The sequence below is a fragment of the Callionymus lyra genome, chromosome 18 (assembly GCF_982586985.1).
Source record: "Callionymus lyra chromosome 18, fCalLyr1.hap1.1, whole genome shotgun sequence".
Taxonomy (NCBI): Eukaryota; Metazoa; Chordata; class Actinopteri; order Syngnathiformes; family Callionymidae; genus Callionymus; species Callionymus lyra.
In genome coordinates this window covers 10,514,873-10,540,228 of record NC_141835.1, presented here as the reverse complement: position 1 = coordinate 10,540,228, position 25,356 = coordinate 10,514,873, and the positions used below count along the sequence as shown (strand labels likewise).

The 25,356-nt window shown below is 38.8% G+C and overlaps 1 protein-coding gene across 1 annotated transcript; it reads left to right on the top strand.

The window, feature by feature from the left end:
- Window positions 1-74: 74 nt before the first annotated feature.
- trappc12 (trafficking protein particle complex subunit 12) lies at window positions 75-25,041 on the top strand. The gene is made up of 12 exons (XM_087779646.1): window positions 75-106; window positions 1,446-2,646; window positions 3,409-3,525; window positions 10,804-10,917; window positions 13,758-13,896; window positions 17,298-17,410; window positions 17,637-17,709; window positions 19,808-19,881; window positions 21,335-21,433; window positions 22,556-22,659; window positions 23,231-23,318; window positions 23,920-25,041. The coding sequence occupies exons 2-12, from the start codon at window positions 1,450-1,452 to the stop codon at window positions 24,160-24,162; spliced, it is 2,361 nt and encodes a 786-aa protein (XP_087635772.1). The 5' UTR covers window positions 75-106; window positions 1,446-1,449; the 3' UTR covers window positions 24,163-25,041.
- The last annotated feature ends 315 nt before the right edge of the window (window positions 25,042-25,356 follow it).

Genomic DNA, 25,356 nt, shown 5'->3' with positions numbered 1-25,356 from the left:
AATAGGAAAAAAGGACGTTCTCACAAAGTATGTCCGCTCTCGCACGCCGTACTATCACTTCCTTTGCGCACGCGTACAAGGGTTGCATCTGTCAGAGTCTGCAGAGGTAAGCAAATATAATATCACACTTTCTGGATGGTAAGCTTTTTATATTTACGTTTACTAAAGTACCCGATTGTTGTTCAAATTATATTAACAAGTATTTGTTATTCGACAACCTCTGTTATCAGCTGACATGGTCACGTCGACCTGTCTTAGATGCTAAGCTAACAATAGCACATCGCTAACATGTAAACAATGTTTACTCCACGATTAAACATATTATATCGAAGTTGTATTTGTAGTAAAGGTTAGCTAATACACGTCCTACCAGCTATATCGCTGTCAAAATGTGGTATATGTGTATATCTATATAATGTATATTACAAACACAACACACAAAAATAGGGATCTACATTAATAATATCAAAAATAATTACTATGAAGAATGTGAATATATATAAAGATAAAACTGTCTCAGTGTCAGAACAGAGATTAATACCTGGTGGACCTACAGTTGACAAGGACCAAGCTATATATTGTACGATTTTCTTAGTTATCAAGGCGACACATGACAAACATTTCCTGACTTATGTTTTAAATGTTGAAATCGTCCTCCCCAAGATGCAGTAAGTCCCTCAACATCATGAAGCTTTGAAGTTATTACTTTATAAAGTTCTCCACCTTCTGAAATCTAGGCGAACGAGAGGTTACGAGAGCGGAGTCCATTATGACGTTATGATGGCTTCACTCCTACTGGAGCCAGCTGTAATCACCCCTGCTCTGTTTATAAAACCAGTCCCTCGGAGGTGGAAACTTCTAGCATTGATGACGTGTGGCGATTAACCGCGATGCTTGACCAATCACAGCAGAGTGGTTATGGTAAACAAGAGTTAATGTCCAGAAAAACAAATTGTTTTGAGTAGGCGGGGCTTAAGCACATTTTTTAAATGTAAATATTTCAATGAAAATAGAGTTCAATAGACGCCCAAGAGCTATTTAATAGACACTTAGATCCGCACATTGATGGATCTACTGACTCCTTTAAGAAACATCTTAAGACGTTTCTATTTGTTCAGGCTTTTCCTTGATTTTCTGGAACTCCTGTTATGTCATCAGTTTTATCTTGATCTTTAAAATATAAACTTTATTGAATATTGTTTTGATTGTTTAAGCGCTTTGTGACCCTGGTCTGGAAAAGCGCTATACAAATAAAAATGACTTACTTACTTACTTACTTACTTACTTACATTAGTTGAACTTTAAGTAAGATTCTAAATGTGTCATTATACGCAACCTGCAATTATTTTTTAAGCTTTCTTTTTTATTGTTTTGTCCTAAGTTTATGAATGCTCCGTCAAGTCGCTGTAATGTAGTTTTTAAATGATTTTCACTTATCATTGCAGTAAGATGGACAGCGACGAGGCTCCAGCTCAAAGGCCAGTCTCACTTGACATCACGGTGGAAGATGTCTCAATCGAATGTCCACGCGGTCCTTCTGAACCAGCAATCAATCCTCCGACGATCAACATCCTCCCACAGGAGGACAGCATCGACTTGGGTGGAGAGTTCGCGACGCCGCCGGAAGACAGCGTCACGACACCCTCGGAGAGCTTGCTGGAGAAGCTCAACGACCAGATGATGGAGAGCGTCTTGATCTCCGACTCGCCTAACAACAGTGAAGAAGACGACCTGGCATCTGCCGACTCATTTTTGGACGAGGAGAAGGATGTTGTTGAGACAAAGTGTGACCCAGAGGTTCCAGTGAATATTAAAGAGATCACAGATTCAGTAGGTGATCAGATATTAGATCCAAATCCAGAGCAAAAAACTGAAATGAAATGTGAGGTTCAGGAGCAGGAAGCATTATCTCATGGTGACACGGCGACTAGTCCAGAAAGTAGAAAACCGGCGCCAGTAAAGGATATTGACCTCAAAGGTGAACCTGTGCCGGTGTGCAATATATTTAGTCAGGGAGGTCAACCCAAGTCCCTGGTTCCTGATGGTTTCCAACCCACTCTCATCAAATCCCCTAGTTTTAACATTGGACCCACGGCTTTAAGCGACGAGGCAGTGACCCCTAACAAAATGACCACTCCACTTGTATGCCAGCCAAGCCCAAGTCTCAGCAAGTTCTTTTCCGACAACGGACAAGTCAATCCGGCCTCTGACTTCTTTGACTCTTTTACCGCCCCCTCGTCCTTTATCTCTGTATCCAACCCTAATGCTGATATTTCTCCAACCACCACTTCTCCACTGTCTACTCCCGGTGGAACTCTGGACTGTAGAACGCCTTCTTTTAGTCCCACGGTGGCTGATGTTTCCGCTCAGTCCAAGCAAGAGGCCTTGTCGAAAGCGAAGCCAACAACCCCGGTGGCAGCATCTCAACCACAGCTTTTTAACCAGCTCCAAGCTGTGTTTTCGGGCAGCGATGATGCATTCTCAACAGCGCTCAGCATGAGCGAAGTGGACAAGCGACATGATGCCTGGCTGCCCTCTGATGAAACCAGGAAGGTGTTGATATCAGTGGCAACCCAACAGTACAGTCCAGTCTACGTGGAGAGCGGAAGACTTGCATTGCCGGGCCTCAAGTTTGATAACCTGCAGGTACGACCATATTTGTTTATATTTAGTAAATAACAGGGGTGTAAGAAAATATCAATGCAGAGATATATCAGGATATTCATTGCACTGTATCAATTATATATTTCTTTCAAATTCCATTTTAAATGATAATTCCTTAATGGTTTACATTTCAATAAAGTGGACGTAAAATAAAATCATTCGATTTTTAAAAAAAAAAAGTTTAATTTACCGTTACTATGCAAATATTCACTGCATTTGTTAATTTTTTGTTGCAGTTAAACCTCATGTTGTCCCCCACAGCTAAAAAAACCCAATATAATCCTGTGAGAAACAGGCTATGACTGAGGATGAGAGGATACATTGGACTCAAGCAGCTTTTTAAAGCTGGACATATTTTGGTTTCAAAACAAATGAAAGCAGTTACGACTTCATCAAGAGTCATGTGGTCTGTAAATTCTGCAACACCAGAGTGAAGTACTTGACAATACTACGAATATATACTTTTTCCTACAGTATCACAGTATATTGTAATATATGGTATCGTTGCACATCTATTATGATACGCATTGCCAGAGTCTTACCCATAAAAACCCCTAATAAATTATAATTAAATTGATAATCTAACAATAAGATTAACACTTTTCAGAGCAATAATATTACAAGTTTGTTTATACTCCTATTTGGTGGTACCTTTTCAAACTTTCCCTGTTTAAAATTACGTTAAAGGATTACTGATTTGTATATTTTTTTCATCTCATCGTGTTTTTTCATTCTTAACTGCAGGGCGATGCTGTAAAAGACTTACTGCTCCGATTCCTTGGAGAGCAAGCAGCTTCAAAGCGTCAAGTTCTCACGGCCAGTTCTGTGGATCAGTCTTTTTCTGGCCTCAAACAACTCATAGTAAGTACACGCGACTATCGTAAAACGCTTGTTGTCGGGTCAAATCATTTCCGGAATGACTGTGCAGCAGAATAAACCTGTTTTAGTAAATTGGGAAAATAATTAAATTTATTGTGATGTTAGTAATATTCTTAAGGAGACAGCTACTCTTGGTTTTTAGCTTCTAGAACAGACATGATGGAGTCTACTGACTCCTTTAAGAAACATCTTAAGACGTTTCTATTTGTTCAGGCTTTTCCTTGATTTTCTGGAACTCCTGTGTTGTTCTCAGTATTATCTTGATCTTTAAAGTATATACTTTTTTGAGTATTGTTTTGATTGTTTAAGCGCTTTGTGACCCTGGTCTGGAAAAGCGCCATATACATAAATATTACTTAGTTACTTACTTACATGGCCCTGAGCCACTTGCAGCCGTTTGACTGTATTAATGTGGCCCTCATGAGCCGAAAGATCATTTACACTCATGAGGGGAAACTAACAATTTTATGTCGTATTGATTTCTATTATTCATTACTAGCCTTTAAATATGACTTTAGATTTTTGGTTTTAGGACTTTTGTCTTCTGCTATTGTCTTTTCTGTGTGTATTTATTGACCCTCAAAAAGATTTAAACAAATGTATAGCAAATGTGCTTTTATAACAGATTAAATAAAAAATTAAATTGTAGTTTTTGCCCCTCAAAGCACCTTTTATAAAATGTGGCCCCTGAGGAAATGCTGTTTCCCACCACTGTTCTAGAAGATGGTGAAAGTAAAGGAAGTTGTGGAAATTGTTGCAATTAAACTTTTCCGATGATGTAGATGTCACTCAAAGTAAGATATTGAGTAGGTGTGTGCAGTTGCTCCGAGGTCACCCTGGTGTTCTGCTGCAACAACCTCCAGAGTTCCTGGCCTTCATCTGTTCTGATGAACACTATATATTTATTCCCTGGATATAAATATAATCCTGTATATGATTGCCATGTAATATAGAAAACCAGACGCCTTCAACTCGACTGACTAGTCAGTTACGATAACCTCTGTTGGCCGAAAATACTTTCCCGCCGTCTCCGTCTTAATAACTTCCCTCTGGTGGTTCAATCAAAAAATAGAATTGCATTGAATTTTCTGCGGCTGTCCGTCTCAGTGCCCCGGTAATTTTTGACCCCCAGATGAACTTGAGAGACACTTGTTATTTAAAGTATATGCACAGCAGTAGCCGCGGCAGACAGTGCGATGAAGGTGAATTGGAGAGGTGGGGATCCACTCACCTCACAAGTTCTTCCTCTCCTGCTGCGAACATGTATTATGCATAACTCTGTTGTGCATGGTTTGAGGGCCGTCCAGACCGGACTATATATGCCCTGTGTGCGTGTGCGGGAACTCTAGATTTCTGACTGCCAGATGGTGTGGGTGGCCCCTCGGAGCAAAAGGCAACAGAAAAAAGAGAGAGACTGTAAGCTAAAAGTAGCATGGGGCCAACAACAGAGATGTCAAGAAATGATGAAGACCAAAAGGGAGAACCAGGACTTGGAGCGATACTGGCTGAGTGAACAGATCCAACCGCGCGCTCTGTGGTGAAACAATTATTCAAAGTTTGTTGCAAACAGTTGTCCACCAAGTTTGAGCATATATTTGAATTTCAGTAATTCAATATTTCTTTAGCTTTGTAATCCCAAAAGGATATATTTTCCATCCATTTTCTGCCAGTTATTCCCTTTTATAGGGGAGTTGCGGGAGGGCTGGAGCCTATCCCAGTTTCTTCAGGTGATAGGCGGGGGACACCCTGAACAGGACGCCAGTCTGTCACACAAATACACTCAAACACACATTCAAAGCTACAGACAGTTTCCCCAAGTTCGATTTCCATTGTTGTGAATTGAATGTTCTTAGTTTGTCACAATTGCAGTATGAATTAGAAAAGCAGTTTTTTTTAACCCCTATATCATTGCCCTTTATTTATTCAATTCCCATTATAGCAAGTTTTATTGATGGTAATGGACCAGCATGTGGTCGTACCATTCCAAGTCTCACTTGTACACACTGTACTCGAGTACTTCTGCACCACAGAGAGTGACGATTGTGGCTCCAGATTCAGAAAAATCACAGAATGTTAAAATATCTGTTCCTAGTCTCCGATTTAATTTAATTAAAATAGTTACTTTTATGTTTAAGTCATTTAAAAACTGACAGACTTACAACAATAAATATATTTTCTTTCATAACAGAGGTGATCACAATGTACTTTTTACCATTTAATTCGTTTTTAAAGGAGTGATTTTTCTACTTTGCAAGGGATATTTTAAAGGCAATTCATTTTATTTAGATTTTTATCCATGTTTCACTTTGCAAATATGTAATCGTAGTCATGGTGATAACTTGAGTGCGTCTAAGAACACATAACAGCCTTTGAATCGTATAATAGGAGTTCTAAGCTTTTCTTATACAAGTGCAAAGTTCAGATAAAGGCCATTAATATACTCCCGGAGAAATCGTGTTGCCATAGAACATTGATGATTCCTGATCCACCAGGCTCGATCGTAAAGGTTTTTCAGATCTTAAGAACCACCTCATCACCTGTTTGATAGCTAGAACACTGCGTCTTGCTGTAGAGTATAAGAATCATCGCCATCCTTTTTTCTTCTCTAAAGAAAAAGGATTGATAAAAGGAGCCATTTGTGTTGCTAATCTTTGACTTTTTTCGCTGACATTTAGATAATTCACCAACCTATATACCTCTTCAGACTTCACGACGATACAACCTTAGAGGTCATAACTTCAAATGAAAAATAAAAGAAGATAACCAATTATGAATGCTTCTTTCTTTAACAAAAAAAAACGTACTGAACGTGTCGAGGCCATGAATCATGATACACATAGATCAAGAATGATTTAAAAAAAAAAAATCAAAACGCTGGCCTTGAAGCAGGGTTGGTCAGTTTGTTTCGTCGCGTCTCCCTTTTATCCTCATCGCCTTTCCTTGTCTTCTCGGTGACCTCTGCTTCCCGGTGTCCCCATTGTGGTGTGGTCAGCAGTGAGCAAGTCTTTGGCTCAGCACCACCCTAGGCTGGCCCTCATCTGTCTCTCTGATTAGCAGTCACCTCTCTTCTCCTTGTCTCCCACCCTCCCATCCTCCTTTTTTTTTTTCTTCCTTTCATCCCTCCAACCTATGCGAGGGTCTCGCCTCGATATGTGGTCATCTGGGCCAATGGCCAACGGTCCAGTGGGTTAGAAGACCCACCTTGACGGGGTGAAGCTGACACGTTTGTGTAATCGCTGCATCAAACACGCTGCTGCTTCACACTCTTCTATCACTGCTGTAACCTTTACCTAACATTGCTGTCATGTTGATCACGGACAGGTTGTGTAACGGACCCCGAGCTTCGGGGGTGCAGAGAGAACCTGTTGTTTTGTTTCTTTTTTTTTTTTTCCCCAAAAAAATATTTACACCTAAAAATATGCATACACATTTTTGTTAATTTGATTTAGTTATACAATGTTATTCTTCCCATATAGGGGATTATTATTATTATTTTTTAGCAGATTAAACTGGGACACCTGTTTTTTTCTCTGTATTATCTTGATCTTTTTAGTATATATTTTTTGAGTATTTTTTCTTTTTTTTTTCTTTGATTGTTTAAGCTCTTTGTGACTGTGGTCTAGAAAAGCGCTATATAAATATAAATTACTTACTTACTTACTTATATTAAGACATATTGTAGACAGATTAAAAATAATACCGGAAACAATAATGTTGACATTTTCAATAATAATAATAATAATGATATTAAAACTAAAATAATAACGTGAATTAAACACAATATATTTATTTTTTTTGAAAGCTTGAACCATTAATTTGTCTTGGTTTATTTGATATTTTTTTATTGTACTTTTTTTTTTAGAATACTGTATCGAACAGCACTCTATCAGTATTTATTTTTCTTAAAAAAAAAAAAAAAATTCTGTCATTATTTATGGTTTATATTTAAAAAATAAATACTTTTTTTTTTTTTTTTGGAAAGCTTGAACCATTCATTTCCCTTTTTTTCACGATAATATATCGATATTTAACAGCATTATATCAGTCATTTTATGGTTTATATTTTTTAAAATTGTGTCTAAAAGTTTGTTCAGTTTTGTCTTGCAATTAAACCCCTGACTGTTAAATACCAGCAGTCATTAGGATAACTGAGGACGAGGGGATACTGCCGGCTACTGCTGCTTATAAAGCTGGTTGGTGTATGTTTAGGCTTTCAGTTCAATCACAAGATGTCAGTGTAAATTCAATGTACCTTAAACTAGTTATAGTTCTTGTATAAAGTATCGAAATATATCGTACTGTTTTGTTAGCTGAAAACCTTGCTTAAAACTTTCAAAAATATTTCTCTAGTACAATCCTGCTTTTTGCGTTATACCATGAAATCATTGGACCAAAATGATGTACAAGACTTATTCTGAAACGTTGACACTAGTTTATTCACATACACTGGAGTATAATGAGAGATCGATCCATAAATAGTGGGACAAAGTCCTGTCAAGCAGTGTTAAGAATCCATAAGAACCTATTCTTACCACCGTCCTCAACGTTTTTTTCTGAGGAGAAGAGCAGAATAACAAGTGATATTTTACCGTTCATGACAGAACTGACGACATTATCCGGTAGCAAGGTAGTCAATCAGTGGGTTATATTACCCGGAGGAGCCTCACTTACCACTCCGAGGCTCTGTTGGCGTTCCTGTGGGAGTGTTACGTAGAGTTCTCTAACAAGCCTGAAGCTACTGCAACATTTCCCAATCATACATAATGCCAGTTTGTCACCAAATGTCTCGGAGGTACTGTTCTCCGAGTCCAACTTCTGCCAACGTGGCTCCACTTGTGAATGCATATTAGCAGGATGTCTTCCCAGGTAAAGATCTAGTCGTGCCTCGGCTGACACCTTATAATGGTCGACTCTCCGAGCGGCCTTTATGATTTGAAAGTGCGTGGACAGTAATTAAAGTTGCTTCGGAGTCACGTGTTCACCACAGTGGGCAGTGAAAGCACGACTCGGTGTGATTTGCCTGCAGGCCGACGATCTTTTGAGTAGGAAGTAGGCGTTCTCTTCAAAGCTGAACTCTGGATCTTTTAAAATATTAAGAAAGCTCGACCCATTTAAACTCGTGACCGCAGTCAATTTTCATATTTGTTTTTTTGTACATGGGTGCACGTTAAATATTATTTATCACTATAGAAAAGGCAATTAAGTTTTCAAAGAAGTTGCAAGGAATATATTTAGTATTTGACGTGAACTATTATATGTCAAAAAACACAGTTAAGCGTGTATTAATATTGTAAATACTGTACAATATTAGGGCTGTGTATTGGCAAGAATCTAATACGATACGGATCATGATACATGTGTGACGATACGATGTATTGCGATATATTGCGATACAGTAGGAACAACGATATATTGAACCACTTTTTGTGGCTTTTACAAGAAATAAATTAAGAAATACTTCCTCTAATCAAATGGGAAAATTCTTGTAGGAAAGTGCTTCTCAAAATATAAACAAAACAAATATAAACTTGTATTAACAATGCACGATAAAGTGCATTAACAGCCTCAAACAAACTGACAGATACTGGAAATTGCATGTGTTTAATTTTCTATCTTTGAACTTTGTTTTAAAGCTAATATGAGTCCAAACATCAGCTTTAAAAGCTGCTGGACTCTGGTGTATCCTTTCTTTTTCACTCATTTCACCGGTTTTGTTGTTACTTTGGCACGGTGGAAATGTTGCCAACTAGTGGCTGGAGGGTTAATTGCCGCACACAAATGAATAAACACTGTGAATATTTGACCGTTTAATTGTAAAATAAAAAATCGAATGATTTTCTTTTATAAACACACTATTGAAATATAAACCATAAAAAATAACTTTGAATTAAAATAAAACGTTATTTCAAATATTTTTTTAAAATATACATACAGTGCTATTGCATATAGATACAGTTTTGTAAGTATGGTTATATACCTCTATACGATCTAGCCCATTTTCTTTCTTTCTGTTTCATGTAGGGATGGATATTTAAGTTTTATAAGGCAAAATGATTTACTGTGATTGTTTATAAGGGTTCAAACAAAGAACAAAACAAAAAGTAATTTAGAAATTTAACGGCAGTATCACCTTGTTTGTGGTGAGGGGAAGACGGCTTTTAAAGAAAAGTTATTTGTCTGACAATGGACAATGGAAAACGTTTCCTGTGTGGCCTTTATCTATGGAAATGTATGTAAAGTTGTGAAGAAAATGCATCCGTGATTTATCGTCTAGTGTTTGTTTCTGATTCCGTCTATGCCTCCGAGCTCATGGCGTCTTCATCCACTCCTGCTACCCACCAGTTCTTCGTTATCCTTCCAACACTTTTCTTTGTTTGACCAACTGCAACTAAACTTTGACTCGTGCACGTCCAAGTTTCACAGCGTTGTAACCCATTAAGTCCGATAAAAACTTTTACTTTATCTGTTGATTTTCCGTGGACACGGAGTAACTTTTCGTCCAAGGGGGCGCGTTTTTCTTTTCGTTTCCTCAAGAACCGTGCACTCGCATTGACTTCTCCTTCGCCCCGTGGCGAGGCAGCAGTGTGTACTGTAACTTACTGTAGCTTTTGTGTGTACGTCCGCGTGCATATGAGTGACTGCAGCTGCTTTCGGCCATTCTCGCTGCCTTCTCGTTTTCAGCTTCATTTCCCGCCCTAATGAAGATTCAGAGACAGCGCGGCAACTGGCACAGGGTGAGAGAAGAGGGAGGGATGAGGGGGAGAGAGAGAGAGAGAGAGAGAAAACCCTTGAGGTGGAAGCGATGATGGTGGGGGAGACAAAGTGGCTGGGAAGACAGTTACCCTGAAGGGAGGATATAAGAAAAGTGGAGGTGCAGGAACCGGCAACAACAAGAGGGAGAGTGGGATTTAGGAATGTCAGGAGGGAAAGTAGTGAAAATTGGCGAAAAAAAAAAAGCATATATACGGGGAAAGTTTTAAAAAAAATGAAAAGTGCAAGACCAAAGGATGAATCTCCACACCTGAGATCCATAATTAAGTTTATATGTCTATGAAACCAACATATTTAAGGGTAATTCAAATGCATATAATAATTCATTTAGTCGGATAAGGTTTTAAACATGCACTTTGTTGAAGAATTCACACTTATTTTTTCTCCAGCTTAAGAAATAAAGATACTTATTGTACACTTTTCAGTTCAATTGTATTTCTTTGGGCGACTGGATAAGATCAAGCGTTGTGCTTCTCCTCTCACCTGCAGAGCAGCAAGAATTGGCGAGCTGCTGTGGACCTGACGGGCCGTCTCCTGACAGCTCACGGTCAGGGATACGGAAAGGCTGGACAGGCAACCTCCCACACCACCGACTCACTACAGGTATGATGCTCGCAAAGACTCTCTCTGTGTGCGGCCCTTTTTTTTTTTTTTTTTGTTTAGTCGACTTTGGTTGAGAAAGACTCTTCTTTAGAATGATACAAAATGTAATGGATTTTTATTTGAATTCATTTTGTATTTATATCTAAATTTATGGTTCTTATTTTATGCTATAAATCCATTTTTTTTTAATTCAGATTAGTTAATTTTTGTATTCTGTAATGCCATCACAACACATTTCTGTGGCAATAAAAGTTTTTATACTTCAACATAAAATGTATGTTGTCAGACAACCTTAATGAATTTAGATTAATCTTAAATCAACATTTTTAACACTACTAATTTGGTAAATACTCAATTTGTTGATATAACATTACACTTATTTCTTTCTCGCTTCATGATCTTCTTACAAAGTAAATTGGTGGCTTTAAAATCAAAAGTAGATTTTGATTTTTCATATTGTGACCTATAAAGATGTCAGTGTTTAACCCTCAAAGTGACCCTGAGTCCCAAAAACAAATGTGTTTGTGGTATCCCTTGTGTTGTCTCTGGGTCAAGGTGACCAGGAGGACTGAAAACAAGTGTGTTTGTGGTATCCCTTGTGTTGTCTCTGGGTCAAGGTGACCCGGAGGACTGAAAACAAGTGTGTTTGTGGTATCCCTTGTGTTGTCTCTGGGTCAAGGTGACCCGGAGGACTGAAAACAAGTGTGTTTGTGGTATCCCTTGTGTTGTCTCTGGGTCAAGGTGACCAGGAGGCCTGAAAACAAGTGTGTTTGTGGTATCCCTTGTGTTGTCTCTGGGTCAAGGTGACCAGGAGGCCTGAAAACAAGTGTGTTTGTGGTATCCCTTGTGTTGTCTCTGGGTCAAGGTGACCAGGAGGACTGAAAACAAGTGTGTTTGTGGTATCCCTTGTGTTGTCTCTGGGTCAAGGTGACCCGGAGGACTGAAAACAAGTGTGTTTGTGGTATCCCTTGTGTTGTCTCTGGGTCAAGGTGACCAGGAGGACTGAAAACAAGTGTGTTTGTGGTATCCCTTGTGTTGTCTCTGAGTCAAGGTGACCCGGAGGACTGAAAACAAGTGTGTTTGTGGTATCCCTTGTGTTGTCTCTGGGTCAAGGTGACCCGGAGGACTGAAAACAAGTGTGTTTGTGGTATCCCTTGTGTTGTCTCTGGGTCAAGGTGACCAGGAGGCCTGAAAACAAGTGTGTTTGTGGTATCCCTTGTGTTGTCTCTGGGTTAAGGTGACCAGGAGGACTGAAAACAAGTGTGTTTGTGGTATCCCTTGTGTTGTCTCTGAGTCAAGGTGACCCGGAGGACTGAAAACAAGTGTGTTTGTGGTATCCCTTGTGTTGTCTCTGGGTCAAGGTGACCAGGGGGACTGAAAACAAGTGTGTTTGTGGTATCCCTTGTGTTGTCTCTGGGTTAGGGTGACCAGGAGGACTGAAAACAAGTGTGTTTGTGGTATCCCTTGTGTTGTCTCTGGGTCAAGGTGACCCGGAGGACTGAAAACAAGTGTGTTTGTGGTATCCCTTGTGTTGTCTCTGAGTCAAGGTGACCCGGAGGACTGAAAACAAGTGTGTTTGTGGTATCCCTTGTGTTATCTCTGGGTCAAGGTGTTTAACTTTCAATAAGTAAAAGTGATTTTGACGGAAATAACTGATGGAGTGTTGAATAAAATAATGAAAATGAACATAGATAGCTTTTTTTTTTAGAGCCTTAAAATATAAATCTAGACAGTTTGCCAAAGATCTATAATTCTTTCAAAACAAATGTGTTTGTGGTATCCCTTGTGATTTCTCTGGGTCAAGGTGAATGACTTATGGCTTCCATAAATACATATGCAGTGGTGGAGGTCGTTTGCCTTCACCCAGAAATAACACAAGGGACACCACAAACACATTTGTTTTTCAGGCCTCTGGGTCACCTTGACCCTGAGACCACACAAGATTTAGTTAAAGATTTAGGACCTTTGTATGATTCAGTTTGAGACTCCTGTTTTAGAAGGATACAATAATCGTATTTTATACTGTTTAATAGTGATACATAGATTCAAAGATTCAAGATTCAAAGTGTTTATTGTCATATACATCGAGAAACACGTTTCCCTATGCAATGAAATTCTTTCTTTGCCGTCCCTCCACAAATATCGGCGTAACAAAAAAATAAAAATAAATATACATAGCAAAAAAGTCAAGATAAAATAACAATAAAAAAAAAAATAAAAAAAATAAAAAAATAATATAAGAAAGGGAGGGGAACTGTACATGAGATGGATTTAAAGTGACAACTTTTAGAAATAAGTAGAAATAAGTATTGCTTTAAATTGTGCCAGCATGTGGGCAATATGTTTTTTCAATGCAGTGTCAATTGGCAAGATTTAAATAAAATACAAAAAAAACACATGTAAAGATTCAGTGTATAAAAGTATTTTTTTTCCAATTTTTTTCAATACACTAAATGTCTCAGCACTGCTTTAAAGAGTTTAAAGTTGTACTTCATCCTAATGTGTTAAGTGGGATTTAGTATTTAACGCCCTGGTATGAACTGTAGACATGAGGTCAATAAAAGCATCACCTGATCCCAAAGCAATATAAGTCAGAACAATATAATTGACTGTTGGGAGGCGATGTTTACCACCCACCAGTCCACCCACAGGGTGCAGGCAGACAAGGGTGTGAAGAGTTTCATCTCGTTCCCGAGCAACTTGTTATTTTAATTAAAACAAATGTAAACGAACACCCGTGCAAAAGAGGGTCTTGTTAAAAAAAAAAAAAGAAGGACTTCACAACATGTTAAGTTGCTGTTTTTATCTGATGAAATGGTCTGTGTGTTGTTTCCCTCCAGCTCTGGTTCGTTCGTCTCGCACTCCTCACCAAGTTGAGCCTCTTCCAGAACGCCGAGCTTGAGTTTGAGCCATTTGGAAATCTGGACCAACCGGATCTCTTTTATGAATATTATCCCGCTATTTATCCTGGGAGGAGAGGTAGGTGCACACACACAAAACAAAACACACTTTTTTTTTATTTTATTTAACAAGCCATTTGATTCTCGGCCCCCCCTTAAAACTTTCAAGTGAGTAAATAAAGCGACTGAAAAGCAGAAGAGTGGATTTCTAATTAAGTGTTTGAAAGAAACCAAAGAGGGATGGTGAACGTAAACGTGGGCTTTTTTGAAGGACTATAGATTTCACGAGGAAGGGCGAGTCTTATGATATAAATAAAAGGCTCTCCTCTTTGGAACCCACTTTCAAATGGATTGGATTGTTGAGAAAAAAAATATTCAAGAGGTTTGAATTGTATCTTAAATTGAAACAGTTACGCAAACTGATCGATCAGCTCATTGAAGGGTCGCTATAGGGCTGCACGATATTGGAAATAAGTGCGATATTCGGTATCGGCGTCTTGAATTGCGATGTTGATATTAATGCGATATTTTTTCTTTCACCTAAAAATGTAGTCGCACGTACTATAAGGGATGTCCGGGGGTTTAGAAAAGGAAAACGATGCGATATTTACCTTTCGTTTATTTCCGCGCTTCGGCGTCGACATGATCGGAGAAAACTATCACTTATAACGCTCGGTTTCGGAGGGACTTGCATCGGTTTCCCGCGAAACTGAGCGACATCAGAGAGGAGCCGCCGGCGCGTCAAGATATCACCAAATCAATAATAAATCCCACCTCCTTGTACACTCACACATAAGAGTTTATAAATTAACTGATGCTAACAACTTAGCTCGTTAGCATACGGCGAAGACGGACAGGTTTACACTTGTTTGGAAGTTCCGCGATCTTAAAAGAAAACAACAGACGAGATAAAAAGTACTGACAATATGTTGCTTTAACGAAAGGGGTTGAAAGAGATGAGTGACTGGATCACTAGTGTTGGAGTAGCTCATAAGTTAGTCTTACTTTCGTGAATATACTGAGTCAACGCGCCGACAAGACACGTCACCATAGCAAGCTGCGCCGCACAGCTCATAGTCGGACGGCGACGTAAATGACAACGAGACATAGAAGTACAAATCGACAACTTTACAGAACGTGACACTGATTGGTTAAAGTGGGCATTTTAGAAATGCTTGATTTATTCAATAATAAAATTATAAATTATCGCACATGTTTTCGATTTGCATATCGCACGAGATATCAATATTTTTCCGATATATCGTGCTGCCCTATGTCGCTACAATAAGTCTCGAGTACTATTCGCCGGTTGTTTTTTTTTGCTGAATAGCGAATCCTTTACTCCCTTCACTGTGAGTTTTCCAATGTGTGCCTTTTAAAAAGACTTTCTCTTTTCCACCCGTGTTTCTGTTCTTGCGTACACGACGGCGGCGGCTCTCGCGCCGTATTAAATATTCAAAGTAAAGTTTTTTATTTTTTTACCAGGAGCTTGATATCAGATCTGTGAAAAGCTCCCCCCCCCAAAAAAAACTCTCCTTGTCTAAGGCGGCTCTGGTTTTGTTTTCCCTCTTTCTTTACAATGCATGAACAACTCTCTAATGTATTCCCATTACTTTGTATCTGCTTCGCCCCCCTCGGGCTTCCACAGCCGAGGCAGTAGCCACACACCCGGCACACACATACGCAGAGCTTCACCACACGTCCCTCTAAAGAGGCGGACGATTTATTTTATTTATTTCTTGTTCTTTTTTTTTTTTTTTCCCCTGCTTTATATTGAATGCTTTGTTGCCCGCTGGATGCTTGAAGACAATTTGGCACGCGTTTTTTAACATCTGGCATCACACGTGAATCATCGCTCTTTGCTTCGTGTATTGACTCGCTGTTACTCATCGCACCTTTTTTTTTTTGGGAACCTTCAGGAGGAGATGTCGGGGGGCCTTCTATCCACCTGTTGTACCCTTGGAAGTAGTGATTTTTTTCTGGGTTGAAGCACCTTGTTAAATTAAAAAATCAATGACAATTCACACTACAAACATCAGTGGTTCAGTCTCGACATACTTTAGAACGATTGATGAATATTTTTAATAAGTATTGACCTTTTCCAGTTATTATTCACTATTATTTGATATGTAAAATGGATGGATAAAGACACGTGTAACAAATAATGAGATTAAATTCTCTTCTTAATCTTCAAATTATTTTAGTTTAACTTATTGTATTTAATTAATCTATTTTTATCTCATTCATATTGTTTTTTTTATTATTATTTAATGACAAAACATGAAATTATGTGGCAATAGTTTCTGATTCTTTCAGAAAATGGTCCTTTTTTGGGAGGGAAATTGAATAAAAGAAATAGATTTTTTGTTTATCTATTTCCATCTGCAGATCGGGTTGTGCGTGTCATGTGGTTGGTAGGGATTTGGAGTTTTAAAATGTGTGTAAATATTTCAAATAAATGGTCTAATTTGATATAATCGGAGAACTTTTATTACCAGTGTTGTAAACGGAACGATGTCATTTGTTGTTGAGGCATTTACAGATAATTTGATATAAAATAAATAAAAAAAGGAGACATTACCATTAAACAAATCAAAATAAAATGCATAAAGTTGAGTAATGCCAGTGAAATGATTATTTTCATGCAACAGAATAGTTTTATCTAAGAAAAATGGAATACTTTTGTTTCATTCAAGTTTGCTTAGTTGATCTCGGACACACTATAATAAAAAGATAATCTTCGATAATTCGATTAGGCTTGTTTGAACGTCTGGGAACCAGGAAAATAAATCACTAATTAAAGAATAAAGTCCCTCAAACTATCAATTACGGCAACAACCTGTCAAAACGGAACTTCATTTTTCAGTTATTTCTTTGTTGGTGTAATAAGTTTAATGAAGCCGAACAAGAATGTAGACCAGAAAGAACAACGTGTTACTGTACTGCTCGGAGGGGTTTTTTCGGGAGATTGAAAGTTTGCTGACAAACCCCCGCGAAGACGGACGACTGAGGCGAGCGACTGATTTGATGGCAATATCAAAGGGACTCTGATCAAAGCCCGGGGACTCACCTGAATAGAGGATTTTCCTCAGAGATCCACGTGCCTATTTGTGTGTGTGTGTGTGTGTGTGTGTGTGCGACAAGTGTGAATGATGTAGCGAGGCAGTGTGAGACAGAGGGAAGAGTGATGGAGCTGTGCTGCACACACAGGGAGAGATGAGATGGTTTAATAAGCAGCCATACGTAGCTCAATGCCATCTGTAGGTTCCTGCCTCCAGGGCTGTGTGCAGCCTGTGTGTGGGTGGATGGGTTTATATTCTCATCTCGCACTCTCTGTCTTTACTTCTCTCTCCTCCTCTTTTTTTTTTTTTTGACTCCATTCCTCCTCCTATGTCCTCACGCCACCTTCTCCCCCTCCTCCTCCTTCTTCTCCCCTCACTCAACCTTTTTTTTTTTTTTTTTTTTTCTCCCCCCTTCCAGGCTCCTTGGTACCATTCTCCATGCGGCTGCTGCATGCAGAGCTTCCTCAGTACCTGGCCAAGCCCCAGGAGGCTCTGGACCGCCTGCACAACCTGAAAACTGTCTGCCACACTGTAAGCACACACGACACGCAGCCTTTTTGGATGTGAACGGGGAGATGATCGCCGTCTGTTTCATTTGCATCATTATCCAGACAAATCCTTAAACCCACCTGTGCAAACGACCGAATATGGTTGAGTTAATGAGTTATTGAATATGCTTGTAAAAGGAATAATCACATCTCAATACAGGCGTGGAACTTAATAATTTAAATGATGTCTTTTACCTCTTTTTTAACAGATTCTAGAAAACCTGGAGAAGGGTTTGGCAGAAGACGGCAGCATGATCACACTGTCGCCGGACAATAGGCAAGGTAGGTCCTCGACACTGCGGTTACATTTCAGACCAGTTTTAGAAGATCTTATGATCCTGTTCCAGGATTGCAGGTCTTTTTTTTCGCATTTGAGATCATTTTTATTGCAGGATTCAAAGATCATTAAAGGAAACTCTGAAAATTGAAACTTGCCTTCTAACTTGAATTCAAATTTCAGCTATTAATATGGAATAAATGATTTAGTTTTGTATTTTGTAAATGATCTGAATGACATAAAATTGTGTGAGTTGTTCTACCAGATCTCCCTTTGGTGTCAATGCTATTAACAGTATTTCAAATGCTAAAAAATAAATGGTATCTGATGATAAGATAAATTTGGGGGTGAACATTACACTCATTTTCAATATACTCATCCTCCTGTGGACCAAAGGTTGGGATTATAGTCATCTGTAATACCTCTGTTTTATTGAAGCCATCACAAAGCAGTTTGGAGGTATTTGGATGTTTTTATTGTGTCTTTTTTTTGGAGGAGGACGAAGAAAAGTGAGCGGCGATCACAACCGTAATATTAAGATAAATAAAAGATTACTATAAAAATAATCCCAACCCTTAGTCGATATGAGGGCGAGTTGAAAATGAGTGACATTTTAATTGAATGCATTGCTTTAGGAAAATATTAACCTGGTTAATATTGGAAGAATAAAATACTTTTTAACTTTTTATTTTATTTGGAAGAAATTATAGTGAGTAAGTATTGAGACATGTATTGAAAATAAGAGCTTCGTAATTAATATAATGTGTTATATTTAACTAATATAACTGTACATATTAAATAATAGACATTAAAGGTGTGCTGCAGTTTCTGATATTTTATGCGTTTATTTAGTTTAGTTTAGTTTATTTATTTAAAAGGACAAAGTGCAGTTACATTAAAAAGATTGCTGCACCAAAATTAAGCACAATATCAATTTCCATCTGTAGTCCTAAGCAAAGATGCAAACAGTTTACATAATACACCTACATACAAATAAAGCAAAATCACAGTACAATCTAATAAGGTGCAGTACAAATAAGTGCTTTCTGTTGGTTCACAGCAAAATTTGAAGTGCAGAAGTAGATAAAGTACAACAGTTTAATTTGTGTTAATAAGCAGAAACCGACTTTAAATTTGAATACAAATTACATGTGGTAATAAATAGGAAATAAATTGAATTAAGTTAATTTTTTTTTTTTTAATAAGGCACCAGATTGTAAAACAAATGGACATATTAAAATAATCTTATTAAATTACGGGGGGAAAAGAACTGTAAGGGGGTTTAGATTAGATCAAACCTTGACTTCTAAAGTCTATTTGATTTAAACATTTCAAAATAAAACCACAGTTCACACATGAGCAGGAGGTCGCCGCCCCCCCCCCCGTCAGACACACAAAACACGCAAAAAAATCAAAATAAATCCGTAGCTCTAGATGCATTTAGCACCTCACTACTTTGATACTCAAGCTGAATAACAATTGGTCCGGCCGGCCCTTCACGAGAAGCAGATCAATACAGATCAATCCAATCCACTCACATGTGCCTTTGCGAGAGTGAGGGCGCCTTCATTTGTAATTCACCACTTTTAAGGTTTTTTTTGCAACAAACAATCGCTCTTCTATTACAGCTATACTCCTTCTTGTTTGTACGTGTAGTTCCTGTCATTTCATGAGTACCGTGAGCTGTTAAAAAAATAAAAATAATAATAATAATAGTCATGCGTGTCCAAGTAATATGATTATACGTTACTTCTAAACGCAGTGTAATAGCTCTGCCCTATGTTTCTCCTCTTGCTGCCCACACAGACCGTCAAGTCAATAACACAAGGCCTTGCCTTCACTTATCAGACCCCTGCTGAGTGATTAGCTCTCCCCGACACACACACACACACCTACACACCTACACACACACACAGGTGAGCTGCACTGAATAATAAGAGGTCTGCATGCGAGCTCCTCCGCCCGGGTTCACTGGCGAGAAGAAGTGCCGCAGTGTCTCCTCCACCAACCCTCACGTGACGGAGGGAGCGAGGAAAAAAACATGTCTATATCGTTCATGTAAAAAGACCTGACGATGGTTGTCGTTTTTTTTATTTGTTTCAGAGTCTCTCAAACTGTGGCGGTCGCGTCTCAGCAGGGTTATGTACTCCATGGCCAACTGTCTGCTGCTGGTCAAGGTACGTGTGTGTGTGTGTGTGTGTGTGTGAGAGTGTGTGTTGGTGTGTGTCACGTACTGATCTCTGTGGTGGATTCACGGTGAAATCCCTTCAGACTGATCACTAATTGGATTTTTTTTTTTTTGTGTGTTGGTTGGTGTGAGTGGAGGAACATGAGGTTGAGGAGTCAGACTTGGTGAAGAGCCACAGCCCCATCTAGTGGTTGAAGCGTGAAATGGAAACAGGGATTATTATTAAAAAAATAACCTTTTTTATTTGCAGATGAGCCTCGTTCAAATCTTTTTAGAGGAAATAACATGAGAAATATTTGGCTCCTCAAATGTGACTATTTTAAAAGTTAAATATATATTTTACTTATTGCTTATAGACATCATTCATTCATATGTTTTAAACATGATATATTTTGGGTGTTAAACTCAATCAAGAACCACATACTGGGTCAAGGGCTGAACAAAATGTACCCTTTGTTGCCTCGTCAATAACTTTCCTTTCTCTTGACCTGATTTAAGTCGATTTTTTGGCTCATGAATCAGAATATCAACATCTTTACAGACTTTTTAATCGAATTCGATCTTGTTAATAAAGTTTCCAGATTCATTTTTGTCACTTTAAATCTCTGCTTTTCTATAAAACCATCATTTATCAGACTTTAATTTAAGGGTCCGTTCCATTATAATATCCTTATTCCCTTTAACTTAAAAATCACCTATTGTCCTTGGTAGTAAGTTGTATCCCAGAATGCCTTGCCCTTCAAGACTGAAATCAATGGCGGCTAAAACCAAGAAAACACACAAAAAATTGAGCCACTTTTTATTTTATTTCAAAACCTATTGCTGGCCATATAAAATGGGTTATTATAAAAGTATTAAGAAGAAAACAAAGTGAACTGTAAGTATTAACTCACACCATATGTTGAATTTGATAGGACATTATAGCCTTTAAACCCTTTTCTATATCTTGTTTTATTTGGAAATAAAATCAGATTGACAAACGTCGCTCATACTCAAGGTCAAACAAGTTATAACCAACTGATTTTAATTGAATCTGTGTGAACTAAATTGTGTTTTTAGTGACTTTCCTGAGATAAATCCTCCTCATCTAGAAGCGAAAGCTCTCACTAGATGTCTGTGTAACCTGCATAAAGCAGTCACAGGTATAGTCTCTTGCTCTACCTCGACCTAGCTTAGTATGCGTGGTCCAGCATGTGCTCGCTCAGACGGCCTGACCTCTCTGCCCGGCCCTGCTCAGCAGTCCAGTCACTGTGAGCAATGTGTAGCGGTGCGAGGCGGAGGTGGGCAGAGGGTCACGCCGCCTGGCTAATACTCCATATGTTTGATTAATGCCCTTCCTCTCCACACCTCCTCTGCCCGCTGCCATGTTTTTCAAAAAATCCTGCACCTCTGTAATCACCTCCACTTTTCTACCATCTTTCGGTGTTGTTCTCTTCCCTCAGGACTACATCTTAGCGGTGGAGATGTACCACTCCATCATCCAGTATGAGAGCCAGGAGAAGGTGCAGCTGCTGAGTGGGATCGGACGCATCTTCCTGCAGGTATCTCAAAAGTTTTTTTTAATAATTTGTGATTTACCGTGTATTTCAGACTAGACTGTGCAATATAAATGCACAGGTCTATTACATGATGCACAATAGATCACAACACAAATAAAACATGTTTCAGCTTTGTAGTATTACTATGTGAGGCGTCGTAGTATTCTTGGGGCCTCATGGAGTGTTACTATGGAGCTTAACGTAGTAATAATGTTAAGCCTCCTGGTGTAATACTACAGAGCCTCCTCAAGTAATACTAGGGAGCCTCCGGGAGTAATACTAGGGAGCCTCCGGGAGTAATACTAGGGAGCCTCATGGAGCAATACTAGGGAGCCTCATGAAGTAATACTAGGGAGCCTCATGGAGTAATACGAGGGAGCCTCCTGGAGTAATACTAGGGAGCCTCATGGAGTAATACTAAGGTGCCTTCTGGAGTAATACTAGGGAGCCTCCGGGAGTAATACTAAGGTGCCTTCTGGAGCAATACTAGGGAGCCTCATGAAGTAATACTAGGGAGCCTCATGGAGTAATACGAGGGAGCCTCCTGGAGTAATACTAGGGAGCCTCATGGAGTAATACTATGGAGCCTTCTTGAGTAATACTAGGGAGCCTCATGGAGTAATACTAAGGTGCCTTCTGGAGTAAAACTACGGAGCCTCCTTGAGTAATACTACGGAGCCTCCTCGAGTAATACTACGGAGCCTCCCAAAGTAATACTAGGGAGCCTAATGGAGTAATACTAGGGAGCCTCATGGAGTAATACGAGGGAGCCTCCTGGAGTAATACTGTGGAGCCTCACAAAGTAATACTACAGAGCCTTGTGAAGAAATACTACAGAGCCTGGCAGTGTAATACTACGAAGGCTTGCGCAGTAATACTACGCAGGCTTACGGAGTAATCCTACGCAGCTTTACGAAGTAATACTACGCAGCCTTATGGGTTAATACTACGGTGCCTTACAAAGTAATACTAAGGAGCCTCCTGGAGTAATACTACCGAGCGTCGCATAGTGATTCAATGGACCCCAACCGAGTAATACTACCAAGCCTACTATGCCGAGTTATAGGCAGTGGGTTTATATGACACAAATTCCATGGCATGGTAATTTGACTGAATTTTCGGCAGATCGGAGACGTCAAAACAGCAGAGAAGTATTTCCAGGAAGTGGAGGAAGCCTGCGAGACAGAAGGAGGTCAACTCAGTCACACCTTATGTGTTCTCATGAACAGGTAGGTCTGAATAAGATACACTTTGATGAAGAAACTTGTGTTTTTCTTCTTCATTCAAGTGAAATTGAAGTTGAAGGAAGACTTTGGGAAACAGGACATAGTGTTGAGTTAATTATTGAATTAGTTTAGGATGAACTACTTCTATTAATGTTGACTTATCTGGTTGAAGAAACAATAGTAGCAAAATAAGAAATGGAAAAACAATGCATTTTATATTTGTCTTGACTCAAGAAATCATTTTAAATCGTGTGTATTTTTCTTTTACCTTCTTTAATCTCGGATGATCTATCACCAGTTGTTTTAAATGTAATTTAACTGTACTTCACTATAATGAGCTTCATCCGTTACACGCTTATCCACGGAATACTTTACAGTAAATTATTTGCGGCTTTTTTGTTTATAAACCTTAGTACTGGAGATTCCTGATTTAGTACCAGAACCAGTACAAGTTTGTAGCTGTTTTTAGTCAAGTTGTAATCCAAATAGCTCACATGAAGGTCTTGTGATCCACATATTTTCTTACTTAAACGCTTTGAGGTACTTAAGTTGCACGTGTGTTTGTGTTCCTCAGAGCTTTTGTCTACCTCAGTCAGAACAACTATTCTGAAGCACACGCATCGTTTGCAGAAGTTTTGAAACTGGACCCGAAAAACCCTGTGGTAAGACTCGAGGACGCTTCTTTCAACTGCAGCTGAAATGAATGAAAACACTTTGTAATTGTAAAACAGAGACAAAATAGAGTCTTTCTTTCAAATAATTCATTTGTTAACAGACGATTAAAAAATTAATAGAATCAAAAGGACATTTTCTTTATAACAAGGGGGCCAAAACCAGCACCAAGATAAAGCAGCAAAAAATTAAATACAATGGCTGACAAAAAAAAGACAATAATTAGTAAAAAAGGCAGGAAAATAACTCACCATAAAGCTGAATCATCAAAAGCCCTGGGATGGTTTCTGATCACATATTGCGTTTATTGCGTATTTTTACAGTAAACTTGACCAAACAAGTGATTTTTAGTGTCAAGGGTTGCAGGATAATGTTATTTTTGAAAGGATCTGGGCTATTTTTTCTAAATAAAACATGATAAAGATTGTTATAAATAATAGAACAATGTATTTATCCTCCCAAGGCTAGTGGTTTTGAACGACCTGTGTACACCATATCAAATCACATACAAATATTGACCACAATATATGTGCCTTTTTGTTTTTTAGCCCAATCGTGGAATTTCTTTTGACATTTTCTTTTGCTTTCCAGGCCAACAACAACGCAGCCGTGTGCCTGCTGTACCTCGGCAGGCTCAAGGAGTCCCTGGGTCAGCTGGAGGGCCTGGTCCAGCAGGATCCGTCCCTCTACCTCCACGAGAGCGTGCTCTTCAACCTGACCACCATGTACGAGCTGGAGTCGTCGCGCAGCATGCAGAAGAAGCAGGCGCTGCTGGAGGCCGTGGCCTGCAGAGAGGGCGACAGCTTCAACACTCAGTGTCTGAAGCTGGTCTGACGGGCGAGCGGGTAGACCCGGGAAACACACACACACACACACTTACATTCTCCTGTGGAACTGGAAATAACAGTACAGTATTTCCTCATAATGCAACTGACTTCTTCTTCTTCTTCATGACTCCTGAGTTAGAAAGGTGAAAACTGTGGATCGATTTTCATTGTTTTAAACTTGTTCTCGAGAAAGAAAATTCTAATATGTCGGCATTCCAGATTTAACACCCACTTTTGTTACACCGTAAATTTAAATTAAGGTTTATTATGATCTAGAATACAGATTAAGAAGCAAAGGTTGATTTATAAATTGGAATTTTAATAGAAAAAAGTTCAAGTTAAAGCAAAATGTAAGCAATGTACTCAAACAATAAGGTCATTTTGACTCGAAATGTATTGAAAAACAATATTTTCCTTCTGTTTTTGCCAATCAAAGACTGATTTCGTAAAGCCTGATTCAATAGTAAGTAGCATTATTTAATCATAATTTGGTGGTAATAACTTTCATGTTGTCATCGAGTCGTTTAACATACAGTGACTCGTAATCGATCTCTTTAAAACCCCGGCCGATCATTCGAGACTTTTAAACGGGCATTAAGCTTAAGGTATCGGTGGTTAGTTACCTCTGTCGCCCTCACCAGCGAGTCCAGAACCACTTGATTATTTTTAAGCTGTGACCTGGTTTTCGTTTCACAGCGTGCTTGCATATGAACACAATCGTCGAAAAAAAATGTACAAAATTCTGTCACTTTTATTCTGAAGAATCGAATTGTTATATATTTTAATCGATCTGTCGAGTCGGCTCTTTATTTTTTTCTTTTTGCGCTTTACCTGTTTTTTTTGGACGTATTTATTAATGAATTAAAAGCATTTCTATGATATTAAATCAAGCGTCTCGTCGTTCTTCAGCAGAAACGGTTTGAACATATTGACAGAACACGTTGTAATAAGCATGTTAATCTAGTTTAAACTCAGTTTAATGCAGCCTCCTGTCACTCCAGGTGAAGATATCCCAAGGCTAGAGCGCAAATATTATTCCCCAACGTGATCCCGGATTTTCTTCTTCTTGACTCCTTCCAGTTTGTCTACTTCCAGTCATCTTGTCCACTCTGCATCAAGGTTTTCTCACTCAACAACACAACAAGTCACTCAAAAACTTGATTATTTTTACTCATTTGTTCTTTAATTAGAGTCAGAATAA